This window comes from Harmonia axyridis, chromosome 3, assembly GCF_914767665.1.
Source record: "Harmonia axyridis chromosome 3, icHarAxyr1.1, whole genome shotgun sequence".
Taxonomy (NCBI): domain Eukaryota; kingdom Metazoa; phylum Arthropoda; class Insecta; order Coleoptera; family Coccinellidae; genus Harmonia; species Harmonia axyridis.
In genome coordinates this window covers 54548173-54564443 of record NC_059503.1, presented here as the reverse complement: position 1 = coordinate 54564443, position 16271 = coordinate 54548173, and the positions used below count along the sequence as shown (strand labels likewise).

The 16271-nt window shown below is 33.4% G+C and overlaps 1 protein-coding gene across 4 annotated transcripts in view; it reads left to right on the top strand.

Annotated features, from left to right (window-relative positions):
- Positions 1–16271, top strand: part of LOC123674663 (scavenger receptor class B member 1) — an 85927-nt gene that overhangs the window by 13384 nt on the left and 56272 nt on the right. For 2 of the 4 annotated variants that reach the window (XM_045609624.1, XM_045609622.1), the window contains one exon: positions 6829–6873. The exons of 1 other annotated variant lie outside the window; for it this stretch is intronic. In XM_045609624.1, the coding sequence (XP_045465580.1) occupies positions 6829–6873 (45 nt within the window). Of the gene's footprint in view, positions 1–6828; positions 6874–10123; positions 10400–16271 lie in introns of those variants that run through there. One more of the 4 variants, XM_045609625.1, reaches the window with a different exon arrangement.

The following is a 16271-nucleotide window of genomic DNA, read 5'->3' as shown; positions in this document are numbered from 1 at the left end:
ATCTGCTTACTTATAGGGCTAGAGAAGTTCGAGATGTCGAAAGTGTATGCTGAATATAGAAGAGGGGGACAACACACTACCTTGGGGGACTCCCTATCGAGATATATAGGGTCAGAGATTTTTCTATAGATTTTTGCTCTAGAGGAGCAATATCGAAGAAAAGAGCGGATGAGTTGACACATTGGAAGGGGTACTTTCGCTTCGGAAAGTTTGAGTCGGCAGCCTAAGAAATATTGAGAATAAGAATATTGAGAGCAGCTACTTGCTTCTGTTGTATGGGAAATTGTACCTATATACGGGAAAGATTTTCAGGAGAAGGAAAAAACCGAAAGAGAAACACTCTGGCAGAATCTTCTTAGGTTGGATCATTTCAAAATGTTTCTTCGAAACTTTGACACTGCTAGATCGAAGAAATATCTGGATCTAAGCAAAAATTTACTGCATCTCCTGGCTGGATTCCTGAAATTGAAGGGCAAGAAGACCTTCAAGAGAAACTTGGCTATCACCTGGACATCTCCTCACTGGATACCTGACAGGTCATTGTCGCGTTAGGAAACACCTCATGAAAATGGATCTAGCCTTAGCAGAAAATGACGAGTTCAGATTCTGTGGGGCGAAGAAAGAAACTCTGGATCACCTGGTAACGGAATGCCTCGCCATCTACCTTTTTGGATATAAAATCACCTGTGTGTATTCCTTTCTGAATAAATGATATGTGAATCACTAGCCAACGAAAAATTTGCTTTGGACAAGAAACTTGTATAAAGGAAGAAGTAGCCTTCTTGAAGCTATCTTAGATACTGGAGTTCATTAGAAGTCTGGAACTGGAAGGCGAGCTGTAGATCACGCTATGGCGAAAATAGCTCTGATGTGGAGGACAGTAGACCATGAGGTCGCATGCAACGAAACCCTTAATCAAATATTAAAGAGCCTTCAATGCCACGTTTGTAGGGATTCACGGCTTGGCTTGATTTTCAAGCTACTTGGCTTATGCTTGACTATATTTCTAGTCAGTATTGTCGCCAAACCTATCGCGGGTTTTTGTAACTGTAAGCTCTGGAAAATTGTCTTTCAACAGGAGCATATGCTGGCATTGATAAAAAATCGTTGCCCATTTTGTCCAAGTTTGGAAAGATATTTCAGGAACTACCATAATCTACCAATAGATTTCATAGAAATGTAAGAAAACTACTAATAAATTCACACTGGCTAATGCTTCAGTCTCTCGGCTCTCGAGGAATTACCTTATTCAGTCTAAGCGCGTGCGAGATTGCAGAAATATATGCCGTGTGACGCGTGCATATCAAGCTCAAGTAATATCAAGTAGCTTGACATCAAGTCAAGCAATAAATATCCTTTGTCAAGTCTAGCTCAAGTATGTAATTTTTCACGAGCTTGATTTTCAAGTTAATTAGTTGGTTAAAATGTCAAGCTACTTGGCTTTATGAATCCCTAATTGTCTGGTAACCGTTCAAAAGTTTCATTTTCGATACCACTGGGTCTGAGGGTTTTTGAGTTGAAAAATGATTTTTTGAACTTTCTACTTGGTGGTTGGCTCTGTATAATGTCCTTTTGGTCGGGTGTTTTCCGTGAGATCATCCACTTTATTGATGTAGTCTAGGTGTGCATCAGCAATGTTTGGTCGGCATTGGAGTTGTCAGCGAATGCTTTTGCTTTTTCTACATCTGTGTAGACTCTTTTGTCGATTAAACCTAATAATTCGAGATCTTTCCCGGCTAAAAATTCGAAACTCACAGACATTGTGATGATAGAGAGATCAGATCGCAAAACTATCGCTCAAAAATGAGAAAAGCACTGAAGGATGTCATGAGCAGTTGAGCGTCTGTAAATTTCGTATAGCTACGGCATCACCAGTCCGATTAAAATCATTAACGAACCTAACCGGCAACCGCGGCTTTCGAAATTCGAACAAAGTTTCTGGGTAGGTGTATCCGTTCGGCAGTTCTCGCATTTACGACTAGATGGACAGACATTCTTGTATTTGACCACGAATCCGTAATCAGTAAGTCAAACCTTATGGTTTGAAACCAAAATTCGATAATTACAGACGAAATGAGTGATCTGTTCAAGGAACAAAAAATATAATGAAAAATTTGGTACAAAATCTATTGGAATACCGCATAGACGAAGTATTTCAGTTCTAATCGTTTTGGGATTATTTTGAATATTTGTTGCAGTGGCAATAACATATAAAACTATTATTATTATTATTATTATTAATTATTTTATTGATAAATTGATATTTTTAACATTGTCAGTTTTCGGAGCATTATTAAAATGTTAACATAGTAAGTTGTTTTGCCTTGAATGTATATCGAAATTATTTTCACCTTTTTTTTTCTCTCGAAAAAAATCAATCAATCAATCATTTATTTAACAAAGCATTACAGAACAGAAGGCAATACTTAATAGTCAAGTTTACATGTTAAAATTACAGTGATAAAAAATAATATCAATAATAAATAGTCAATCTTACATATTAAAATTTCCATGATATAAATACAATTGAAAAATACACATACAACAACAAATCAGAAAACAAACGCACAACAATTCAGCTGGACCAGCCGGTTCCATTCAACGGAGGAATTCATCTACGGTGTAAAAAGTACCATCGACTAAAAATTTTCGGAGACTGCTTTTGAAGCTTCTCGCTTTCCTCACAGTTTCTGGTAACAAGTATCTAATGGGAGCTTATTAATAATTGTAATTGTATTTATTTATATTTTGATTAGATTTTTACAGTGTGGTCCAGATTTCAGTTCAACAACTTAGGCGTCGGATCGAACAACTCTTGAAAAAAAATTCCTGACAGGGTGTTAAAATTCCTCTTTCACTTATAAATCTGATATTATTACATTCATTGTTTTAATTTTTAGGTGTCTTGATAATGTAATTATTCGAATTGGCCAAGTTTTTCCTGTCAAAATTATCCAGTGGCGTAGATATAGAGGTGCAATGATTCTTTTCTTATTAAAAATCTACACCACCGTCTTTTTTCGAAAAAATTGTTTCATTCCTAAAATCAGCAGAGCTTCTTCAAAGAAAAGGGTCTTTTGCATTTTTTTCATAAAATATGATATTATCGAGCTAATCGAGTACAAAGCAAACAGTATCCACAAAAATCTACAAAATTTTCTTTTTCAAATTTTCCCAGTGATAAATGAAAGTTCAAAAAATGACGCCAATTTTCTGAGCACCGCATCCGAGGATTACGAGACAACTATTTGAATTTTTTTTCTCGAAATCGTTTACAGATACGATAAAACTAAAAGAAAGCAAAAAGTGCATTACTGGACCTAACATTCTTTTTATATTTTTCTGAACTGCCAGTGGTCTTCCAAATAAAGATTGTGGAGTAAAGAAGCGGTCACTACTACAGAAAGAATATCACCTTGTAGATTTGCATTCAAAATTTGTACATTTCATGATGAGAAATTCAAATTTGAATTGAATGTCTGGTGAAGAGGAGATGCTATGAAAAAAAAATTGGAAAAACATATCAAACTTTAACACTCTATATCTCGAAAATTAAGCGTTTACGCCGGCCCCGATCCGAGGGATCTGTCATTTTCATTTGTACCTCCAATTTAGGAACACCTGCACATATCAGAAATTTGGTTATTTTTTCAATTCTGAATATCATTGTTGAATTGGAAACTTTCAGGGTATTCCAATGATTGTGCAATTCGATCGATTAATTTCTCTTTTACGATGCCTTTCGAAGAGAATCAATGTTCAGGAAATACATCGTTATATTTTGAGTAATGACTCTAAACTATTTTAAATCACGCTCTGTTGGTAATTCACACGTAGGTACATAACTTCATCTAGATTTTATTGCAACTTCTTATGATTTTCTCCTCGGTGGAATTTTGATTATTCTAGTAATTTCCCTGAACAAGTGTCATCTGATAAGTACATATATTAATGACATTCCCAGTCCAGATTTGACCAATATACATACAATGATCTGTATATCATTATGGCATTATTTAAGAGATCTCAAAGGGTATTGTTTCTATTATGAAGAATAATATAATAAAATTACTTAATGAAACTGATTTTTAGACCGGATAGAATTCAAATTCCATCAACTGGATGGCCTAGAGCAATAACTATGCGAACTATTCAATCTCCTTCGAATTTCAAGCCGAAATCAAGGGAATATGAGACAGTGAAAAGTTTTCGAAACGAATTTATCAATCGAATGAATTTACGTTGGTAACAGATAACTATGCGAGGTTAATTATGTTTTTATCATATTTGTTATACCTATCGATAAAATAATTGTTTCAAGTTATCGTAAAAAAACCGAATATATAATTATTTATCGTTGAAATGTCTTTGCAGACGTGCTAGGAAGAATGGAATCAAACAGAAAGTGTGTAAAGTTTCCATTATCGTAGTATTAGAAATTCATACATTCTTCTTATCTTGTATGCTCAAACACAGAAGTCATAAATTTGAATATTCCCCATTACATTACGGTATACAATTTTAGGTGATCGAACTCTATTGGATGTTTAATTATGTAATTGAAAACCTAAAAAAAATTTGGTTGACTAGTTGGTAGAATAATTCGAGGAAGGCACTGTCTAAACATCAGGAACTTTGAGCACTTGTTACTTCATGCACAATGTTGGAAACTACAAAAATGTATGAAGGTATACAGGGTATTTCAAGAAAAAAAGTCCAATAAACATCGGCCCACAAACGCTTTGTTTTCGACATACAGGTTGTTAAAGTTTGATTTTTTCAAGTTTTTTTTCCATATCACTTCCCTTCACAAGAAATTTAACTTAACATTAGCATAGATATTCCAATTTAATTTAAAATTTCATCATGTGATGAGTGCAAATCTACAGGCTGATATTTTGTAACAGAGTGCCTGGCTTCTTTCCTCCAGAACTTTTTTTGGTGGACCACTGTTAGTTAAGAAAAATGTGAAAAGAAACTTTGGTCCAGTACTACACTTTTGGTTCCTTGTAGTTTTGTCGTATCTTCTATGGTATGGTACTTATTTACCCAATCTGTAGCGAATATTGAGAAATATTCGATAAACTGGTATTATAATCACAAGCTCTACAAGAAACACCCGGTATCTCAAAACCAAAGCGTTCATAGGATATTTTTTCTTCAAATTAACCAAGGAATCTCTCATTTTCCTTGTAGCTCCAATTTAGGAACTCCCTGTATATCATATGTGCTTTATCAAGATGTTATTGTTGCCAGTTAGTTTTAATAGATGTGGGGTTGTGATGTTAGGTTCCTCTTTCTATTTTACATATACAAAATAGTCATATTTGTTGTTACGGATTGTTGTAACACAATCAACATGAAGAACTTGAAATCGTTATTGTACAGCCAGATGCACAATTTCAACTCCGAATCTGAGGTTTGGCACCAAATTTTCGTGACGGAAAATTGAAAAAAATATAAGAACAGGTAAAAAATTTAATTTTTTGGCGGTTTTCGCATATAACTCGGAAAATTTCAATTTTTCGCGAATGACCTTCTCATATAAAAATTGCTACAAATTTCTTTCATTACGTTTTTTTGTCCAATAAACCTCTCTTAGTCTAACGATAGTTGAAAATGTGCGTATTCCATCTGTCTCTTCAAAAACCTACTTTTCCCCCTCCAAAACTTAAATTTATTGTTAATGGCATGTCTTCTAGTCAATAATTTCTTCTTTCAATACAATCCAAATGGGTTTAAACTTTAAACTATAAAGCCATCATCAGTTTAGGAAAAAGCATTTTCAAAATCATTTTTTGAAATTTCTTTATATTGATTCCAATGAATACATTGAGGAAATAATACCGTCGTAGCATTTATACAATAAAGTATTGAGATTCAAATTTTTGTTTAAGAAGGTAATTCACGAAAAATTTATATTTTTCGAGTTATATGCAAAAAATAGCCAGTACGAAATTTTTTCACATTTTTCATTTTGTTCAATGTTTCGTCACGAAATTTTTATGACAAACTCAAGATTCAACACCCCAAAAAACATATAAAATCCAAGAAATCAAAACTACCCTAAAACTTTTCCGTGATTGGACCTTGTGAGCACACATTGACTGGACTAACAATATACCTACTAATAATGAACTGATAAGTATATTTACGCTTGTTTCTAAGCATACTTTTTACTTAGACACGAATGAAACTTTCATTTCCTTAAATAATTGAAATCGGACATAATTATGTTTCCATAATGTTTTTTTGTTAAAATTATATGATCTTTCATTTATGGCAAAGTCTGTCAGTAAGCTTATAAATCACCCTGTATATACGAAACGTGTAGCCTCTTAATGAAGATAACCTCGGTATTCAACATCCGAACCTACCCAGAATTTTCAAGTTTTTCAGTTCTTCCGTCCAGAGTTATTTGGTTCACGGCCGGCCACAGCACGAAATGTGAGAACCCTCTCCGTTCGGGGAACGACCACCAAAATACAACTATTGAAGATGTATTATTAAAAACAATTATAATTTGTATACGAACAATACAAAGTGGGCCACGATCAATGGTACGATTTTATTGAAAATTAGGTTTCTTAGGTAGGAAATCTCATAAACTTGTGAATTATAAAAATTCGCGGTTATGAAAGATTTTTTTCTGGAAAATTTACCGCCTTGTACCTCAAAAGTTAGCACGCTTATGACATACGTTCATATGAAGTTTTTTTCTTAAAATGGCTCTTAGAATCACCCTTTCAAATATAAGCATATCATTAAGGAACACCCTGTATGGTAAACAGTTTTTGTACCAAATTTTCATGCTAATATCTCTTTCAGAGAAAACTACGGGACTGTATTCCTCTATTCTACACATTCCAAAAGGTAAGCTGTGAAAATTTAACGATGTTTTCCTTCATTGATTCCAGAAGTTTATCATTCGAAATAATAAACTAGCTTTTTTCGTTCAGGAGTTTACGATCGGACGGACATACAGTGAATCGAAACTTATAGTCCATCCCCGACTCAAAATTCGAAAATTACAGACATTGAGGCGAATTGATAGAGCGGCCTTGTCGGTGAGCGAGAGCTCAAAAATCCTTTCGTCTGCTGTATAGGTTGGGCCAAATTTTACACTTCTGAATGGGAAGTCCTATTTCTATACTAGACAGACGAAAACTGATGTCGATGTCTGAGGGCCAATTTTCATGAGAAACTCATTGGCGAAAACTTCATAGGTGATAGCTATGAAGTTTACATAGTTACAGGTTGTTTTTCGAAAATTTTCATTTTCGAAATATGCTGTGACTTTTTTTCTGTAAAAATGACGTTAATTGATGTTTACGGAAACTGATATTTCATGAGGTATTGCTATGATTTTTTTTTTCAAATGGACACCCCGTATAATTCTACATATTTCGATAGATCTGAAAATTACAATTCCAAAAATATAGCATACTTGATATTTTTCTGAAGTCATGTTGGAAGTCCCAATTGATGGCCGGCTAGGTCGCCTGACCTAATGTTTATGGGGAAGAATACATCTTTCAATCTTCCGTTAGGTCAGGCGACCCAGCCAGCCACCTGTTGGGACTTCGAATATGCCTTCAGAAAAATATCAAGTATGCTACATTTTTGGAATTTTAAATTTCAGCTCTTTCGAAATATGTAGAAATATACGGGGTGTGCCATTGAAAAAAATCATAGCAATATCTCATGAAATATCCGTTTGCGGATAATTTAATAAAAGTAATTGAATTCTACGTAAATAGGAATGTTTCGACAGAAATGAAAAAACAGAAATATTTCGAGAATTAACATTTTCGAAAAACACCACGTAACTAAGTAACGGTGAAAGCTATGGAGTTGCGGTTTTTGCCAATGAGTTTCTCATGAAAATTGGCCATCAGATACCGACATCAGTTTTCGTCTATCTAGTATAGAAATAGGACCCATTCAAAAGTGTCCAATTTGATCCACCTTGTATATCGTTCTTCCCATTGAATATGTTTGTTACCTGGATTCAATTTGGTACAAAAATTAGTTTCTAAGCCACTCAGATTATCGTACGAAAAGAATATTGTTTCAATATTAATATAAAGCCATAAAATTTAGCAATTCAATGAAAAAATGATTTCTTCGAGACTATATGACGGAGAATTATGAAATTATAAACGTTATTCGATGATATTAAATATACAGAGTGTTCCTAAATTGGGAAAACAGAGGAAATTGAAAGATTCCTTGGATAATTTTAAGAAAAAAAAATCCATAAACGCTTTGTTTTCGAGATATAGGATACAGGCTGTTTCTTGTAGTTCTACTTTTTCTGATGATTTATATCAGTTTATCGAATCTTCAGTTGGGTGAATGAATTTCAAAACTTATAATTAATTTATTGATCAGAACAAACTATACTTTATAATAATTTCGATTTTCCTGAGGATTACCCTAGAATTGTTCGAAATTTTTTTCTCGAAATCGGTAGCAGATACGACAAATTTACAAGAGATCAGAAAGTGTAATACTGGACCCAAGTTTCTTTAAACATTTTTCTATACTATCTGTGGTCCACCAAAAAAAAGTTCTGGAATAAAGAAGCGAGGTCTGCTCCAGAAAAAATATCACCCTGTAGATTTGCATTCAAAATTAGCATATCACATGAAAATTTTAAATTGAAATATCTATGCCAAATTTAAGTTGAATATCTCGTGAAGAGGAGGTGTTATAAGAAGAAAATCAAATTTTGACATCCCTGTATCTCGAAAACAAATTTTTTTTTAATTATCCAAGGAATCTTTTATCTTCATTTGTACCTCCAATTTAGGAACGAGTGTATTATGTTTATCGCAAATTTCAAACAAGCTTACGAATTTTTTGAAAATATTGATGAACTTCTGACATATGAACAGAGATCAATAATTACAGAATCACAATGCGAAGTACCTATTTCACTTTCATAATACTTGCCTAGGTAAAACACTTCAATTTCCGCTAAAATGTTTTATTCATTGCAAATCGTGGTCAAGATAAATTTATGTCTGTCAACTCAAGTGAGTATTTGTTTTATATACTTGATTTCACACTTAGAAGATTACTCAGCAAACGAAGAAAATTTCTATAATTACTCAAGAAGTCTTATTGTTTATTTGAAATTTTTTAGTGCAAATCATTATTTTCCATAATTGTAGATGGATAACAAAGTGCAACGGAAAAAACATCGAGAATAGTTGAAATTGAAAGGAAAATATTTTTTTATCGGACGTTTGGTAGGTGATTGAATCTCACAATATTCATAGTTTTTCGGAAACTTTCGAATAGTTTAGGGTGTTCCTAAATTGGAGGTATAAAAGAAAATGAGAGATACCTTGGATAATTTAATGGAAAAACTTCTATAAACATTGGCCCGCAAACGCTTTGTTTTCGAGATACAGGTTGTTTCTTGTAGTGCTACTTTTATAGCAGTTTATCGAATCTTTATTAATCTTAATATAAAAACTAATTAAATAATCACATTTTACTAACTGGATAGATTTCTACCGAATTGTTTGAATCTTTTTCACGAAATCGGTAGGAAATACGATAAAACTATAAGAAACCAAAAAGTTTAGTACTGGACCAAAGTTTCCTTTTATATTTTCTTAACTACCAGTGGCCCACCAAAAGAAAGTTCTGGAGGAAAGGAGCAGGCACTGTTCCAGATTAAATATCACTCTGTAGATCTGCATTCGAGATTAGCATATCACATGATGAAAACTTTTAATTGGAATATCTATACCAAATTAAGCTCTTGAAGGGAAGGTGCTATGAGAAAAAAAACTCGAAAAGAAATCAAACTTCAACATCCTGTATCTCGAAAACAAAGCGTTTGCTTATAGGACTTTTTTTCCTTAAAATGATCCGAGGAATCTGTCATTTTCGTACCTCCAATTTTGGAACATCCTGTACATCGACAGAAGAAATAAGTAAGGTTGATTACATTAAAATAAAACCTCGTGTGATCAATAGCAGTTTCTCTTACAAAAAAAATTACTCATTGATGAACCAATTTTTCTCACATTTAATTTTCATCTTCGGTACATCGATCAACATTAGCATACCTATATAAATGAAATTCAATTGCATACTCCATTCGTATGGATATAAACCATCAAACAGACCATGGTCAACGCTTTACCTCATCTATTCTCCCACCATATCGAATATTTGGTCCGTTAACCAAAGCACCTTCTTGCTGCACCAAGTCTTCAGTGACTTTCCTAGCTCGTAGAAAGCAACTTCGTCCAGCCAGTTGCTCAACACGTCACCTTTTGACAACCTACTTTGGTCTGGACTGTTCTCTCGTGTAAACGCAGCCTTATCAGTGAAATTGAGTGAGTTCGGGAAAGCAGAAGGATCTAAATTACTAGAGGTAAGTAAGGTGATCTGTTTATTTGGAGTGTGTAAACTCGAACAGCTATACCAACTTTGTCGTAATTGCAAAACTTTTTTTTTTTTAATATTACTTAATTCGTTTCTTGTTTTGTTTTTGGGGTCATGGGTGTTTTGTAATGTATCTGAATATCTTCAGGTTCTTTATAGGAGAATTATGCGATTTATTAGTTGTGGAATATTTGTGGCTTTATCCCTCCTATTCCGATTGGGTAATTGTTTCTTTAAGAGTTCGAGGATTTTGTAGAAAGTTGGATAATTGTAATTCCCTAGATCTTTTACGCTCTTTCTCTCGTCAATTTTAAAATTCGATTCAAAACTTGAAATGACAAAAATAGTTCATGAAGAACACGTAGAAATGGGAATTGGAATTGCTTGATATGTTTCTTTAATATTTTTTTATCAGGATCGAATAATATCATATATATAATTATTTAATTTCGCAAATGCACAGTATCTATATCACCTACAGAACGTTATAGATAATCATATAATTTTTAACTTTCTTTTTCTCGAAGTGATTCTTTTACAAGGAAAAATTAAATAATCAAATATAATGATGAATTGAAATTTAAGATTTGATGTATCCGTTACCATCGTTTTTGAATAGAAATTTCATTAGACGGGGTCTGTCAAAGATTATTTTCAATTGATTGAAACGTATAAAAATCTCTATTTCGATGTTGATATAAATCTGAATTAAATAATTTTTTTTCACATTCTAAATGTCGAGTTTTTCAATAATATTCTGATCTCATATATATTATATTTCAATAAAATTTTAGTGATCGGAACATTTATACATTGATTGTAATTATTCTTTGAGTAATCATGTTTTTGTAATTTCAATACTCTTCACAGTGTGAATTAATCGTTTTCTATTAGAACTACAATGAAAAGTCCAATGCATTTGTACCTGTATCAAAGTATAGCGGGGAAAATTCAATTTTTATTTGGTATACTCTTGCAGTTATGTTATTTTATTTTGATAACTAGCAGTTAAATTCAATAATCATTCGGCTATAATCAACTTAAATTTCTATTTTAGAGGTGATGAAATCAAATTGGGCTGGAAATTGAAATTTGTTTTTGCTGTTATAGGTAGATATGGCTTTGATATTAGTGGTGAATCAGTTATTTTGTTTCAAATATTATTATGTCGGTTAACAAGTGTTGCATTAAAATGAACTCAAATTGATTCGTTAAAAGTTAGGATTTACCTACATATACTGTAGATAATTACTCTCGATACACATTGAGTCTGTTTAAAAGAAGTTTTGCAAATTATTCTTACGAAATTCAACCTATTCGATCTTCATAAATGAATATTCGGAGTGAATGTAGTTCTTCGAGACTCATCGAGGTATTTCTTGACATGGTTTGATATAGTTTTGTTTATTGAATTATAAAAGTAAACAAACCCAATAAATATTGTAGTATACTTTTGTATCCAATCATCATGGTTTAAGATCGTTATAGGTTTCTTATATCCAATGGAACCTTTGGAATGCGTTCAATCTGAGAATCGAAAGTAGAATCCATCCGCTATATGACCTGAAATTTGGTCCAAAATCAGTTTATTTGAAACCAAAAAATTGAATTCGAAAAAATTGTATAAAAGAGGTTATTTGGAATTCAGTAATGAAATTAAGAACAGGTGACGATTTTAAGTTCAATAGTCTTAGTTGTGCGAGTTTCTTAGTATTCTTGAATGTCTTAATCATAAACACCGTATTTAAAACCCTATCAGTATCTTATTTATTATGGCATTTTTATAGTGTTGGTATCGGTAATCTATAAGATAGGAGGAAAAAAATTGCAGTGTTTTATAAGTTATCTTTGTCTAGGATATAAAAAAGCCGATTATTTTATTCGACAGGAAATTGAAATTTTTCCTATAAATTATGAGAAATTAGTTTTTAAAATTTCATTAATTAAAAGTTCCGCAATTTATCACTTCACGGTATCCTGAAATACAAGGAAAGGGAAATTCCCAAATTGATTCAAGGCTCTGCATTTGTTGACTTATTTTTCCAGACGAGTATATGGGTTGATTATTTAAACGCGCATTCAAGGGTAACGTCAGCAATTTCGATAAATGGTAAAATTTCAAGGTGATGTACTCGACCATAGTCGAAATATGTATATTTGAATATATCAATTAATTTCACGTTGTGTTTTAAGGACGTTTCATGGGAGAAAACTAAATTAACATATAATACCTTTTATATTTAATTCATACTGAAAAATTCTAAAAATATAATGTCGCAATTAATAATTTTGAAAAAATCGAGGAAATAATTATATTTGGTTTAGCTCTCTTGTTAATTGCTAATATGTCCATTCACGCTTAAATCTACCTTGAAGTTAATTCTTGAACTGAATCTGGAGAAAATATTAATTTTTATTGACTATAATTCTCAACTATGAGGCTGTATGATGATGATAATTCTCAACATTTCGTATCGCTTTGGAATTTTTTATCAAATGAGCATTTAGGCTCTTTCTAGTTTGTCTCATATTTATATTCATTATAGAAAGAAGCTTCTACTTTGACCAATTTTGCATTTATTCTGCAGACTTTATTGGGTATTGAGCGCTGTTAAGTATACAGGATTTAAAGAAAATGATCTGGAGACAATACCTAATAATTTCAATTCAATCTATATCTACATAAGATGAAACCCGAATTTTTGGCTGTTGGGTTGGATCAGCATTAGATTGAAGCATTGCAATATTTGTTTCATAATTCATTAGCTTCACCTTTGAGACATAATATTTAAACTCGTGTGAAAAATGTTTACGTTGAGCAGCACTTTTTAAATGTTGTTTGGTTAAAAGGTTTCATTTTTTTATTATGAAAAAGAGTATTTCTGAAGAGAAATCAATGGATGTTTATTTCATTCTAAAGAGGAGGGTATGCCATTAACAATGGAAAATGAAATCAGCCAAATGGCCGTCAAAGCTGAGGTTAAAACACCATATCCTTTTCATGAAATTTTCCATGAACAATTTGCACATTTGCGGCTGTATGTCCTCGATAACACAACGAGTTCCATTTTTAAGTTCTAGAATCGATTTTTGAGCATTGGCATAGACCTATTATTTCACATGGCCACAAAGAAAAAAGTCTAAAGGGGTTAAATGATCTCGGTGGCCAATTGTGATCACCTCTTCGAAAAAAACACAGCCAGGAAACTTTTCTTGCAGAATTGCGATTGCTCCATTGGTTGTGTGACTCGTAGCGCCTTCTTGTTGAATATTAGCGTTGTTCACATCAATATTTTCGAATTCCGGCTATAAGAAAATCATTAACGCTCGATAGCGCAATAAATTCACCGTAACAGATGCAAAAGCCTCATTTTCGAATAAGTAAGGTCCATTCACAACACTAGCCCAAAACCTCGACCAAACAGTGACGGATTGAGGATAGAGATGCTTTTCAACTATCTTTCTTGGATTTTCCGAGCCCCAAATGCGAGAATTCTGCTTATCAACGTAGCCTCCTAGGTGAAAATAGACCTCATCACTGAAGATTATTTTTCGATGAAAATCCAAATCATTTTGATCCATTTCAAGGACCCAATCAGAGATGATACGACGTTGCTGGGAATGGAACTTTGAAAGCTTCAAGCAATATTCTCATTTGTTTTTGAGCGACACACAAGCATTCGATTCTTCACATCATTAACTTTTTCAACAGCTCAAATTTTTCCACTAGTTTTACTGTTGCCGGTTGAGAAGGTGCTTCACGACGCCCCAAAAGTGCTTTAATTCTACGAATTGTGACCTTTTCACAATTTTTGTGGAGAATTTGAACAATTTCAATGGGTATGGCCGGCGTTAAAGGTGAAACAGTGAAGCGTCCGTTTCAAGCGCCTCTATTTGAGGGGCGGCAATTCGGCCCAGTTTGCTGGCCGCCTTTTCATATTTTATCCTTGCTTCTCAAAAACCACATAAGGTTGTTCCGCTTCGCTGTGGTTTTCAACATTCCTTGCAATAATCTATATAATAAGCAGCCTGTAAAATGAATAACACATGGAAGCCCAACCAATATAAACAGAATTCCATATTACCCTCATTGAAAGAGGGATAAAATCATTATGTATTTCACAAAGACGAAAATCAACTCCACCTTCGCTTTATAATTATTTTGGGGCCGATGTTTACCCATTCACCATCTGAAAAATTCCTAAGATTTTGCATTCGAAACTAGTTTCTATTAAATGCCAAATGTTTTCAGCGGAGCACATGTTTGTAATCCTAATTTTTTTCGAAGCAATACTTTAAGTTTGCATGCCCTACCGCCCTTTCTATCTTGTAGTGTAATAGGTCATTCGTCGATCGTACGCAGTGTCATGTGCATGTGAAAATCAGATATATTAGTTGCTCATTATTCATTTAATTTTTTTAATTGCATTATTATTCATTGGAAGAAGAAAGTTCTGAAGAAAATTATCGGAACACGTGCTGTTGTTATTGCTTTTATACTTTTTGATCAGGGGCGTCGAAAAATTCTCTGCTGACTTTCCAAACGATATGCGAAATAACGGAATACCAACATTACGAATTTTCCGTGTTGACAAGATGAAAAACACCGAATCCCACGTCAAAAACGTCCTCAAATTAGTCCGATTCGCCGAAGGGATAATTTGACAATTCGCCCAATTATTCTATTTGTGAAATTAGAGATAATTAAGTCATGAGGATCCAGTCCGTAAGATGTTGCACATGTAGGTCTGACGGTGACCCCGAAAAGCTCCAGATAGATGCAGTAATGAAGCTTAATCGTCGTAATTTCATTATCCTATTGCCCTATGACATCGTCGACTCGGTTGATAGGTTCGGGGAGGATGAATTATTGAAGGCGTTGTTACCTGCCATCTCCAGATGATGGTGATTCTGAGGCGCGCGGTAGTCCTAATCATTTGGATCTTCGGTATATGAATAAGGTTACCTAATGGGCTGGTAATCATATACATACAGCGTCAAAATTCTTGGTCTCCCTAGGTTTCTTAAGAAATAAACAATCTATGTTCTGGAAGTGAGATGAATATTTTCCTCTTTTCCAACTGCTACCTATATATTTGATAGAAAATCTTTGTTTGTTACTCTTTGCTTTATTCAGGATGAGACAAAATAGGAAAAATGACAAAAATTTCTAAATTTATCGATAATTTATTTTTGATTAATTTTAGTTATTCCACAACTGAAGCCAAATTCAATAGTCCGTATTAACACCTCTTCTTTCAATCAACTGCCTAATACAACTAAGCATCCAATGAATAAAGTCATTAATGAAATTTTCAGGCATATCGTTTCACTCTTCCTGAAGGTCTAATCTCAATTCCTGAAAATTTGAAGGTAGGTTTTGGCAATTGGATATTGCTCTCTCTAATTAATTCCATACTTGTTCAATATGATTCATGTCCGGTGAGTTTGCTGGCCAATTCATTCTCTGATTCTTCTCTTGATTTCATTTCTTTGGAGGAAACCCAAAAGTGACACAGCTCTAATTAATCCCATACGTGTTCAATATGATTCATGTCCGGTGAGTTTGCTGGCCAATTCATTCTCTGATTCTTCTCTTGATTTCATTTCTTTGGAGGAAACCCAAAGGTGACACAGCTCTGATCTCTCCATTTTGTTGATCATATAATTGAATGATTCATAGTCATTGGTCCAACTAATGCACTATAGAGATCGCCACAAACATCGTGTTTCTGGTAATCTCTGGTGATGAATCAGCTTATTGAGCTTCTCGCTCATACATATATCTAGGAATTATAATGAAAATGAAAGAATCAAAAGCTAGGAATCTTCCTTATTTATGACCAACTGATATACATAAT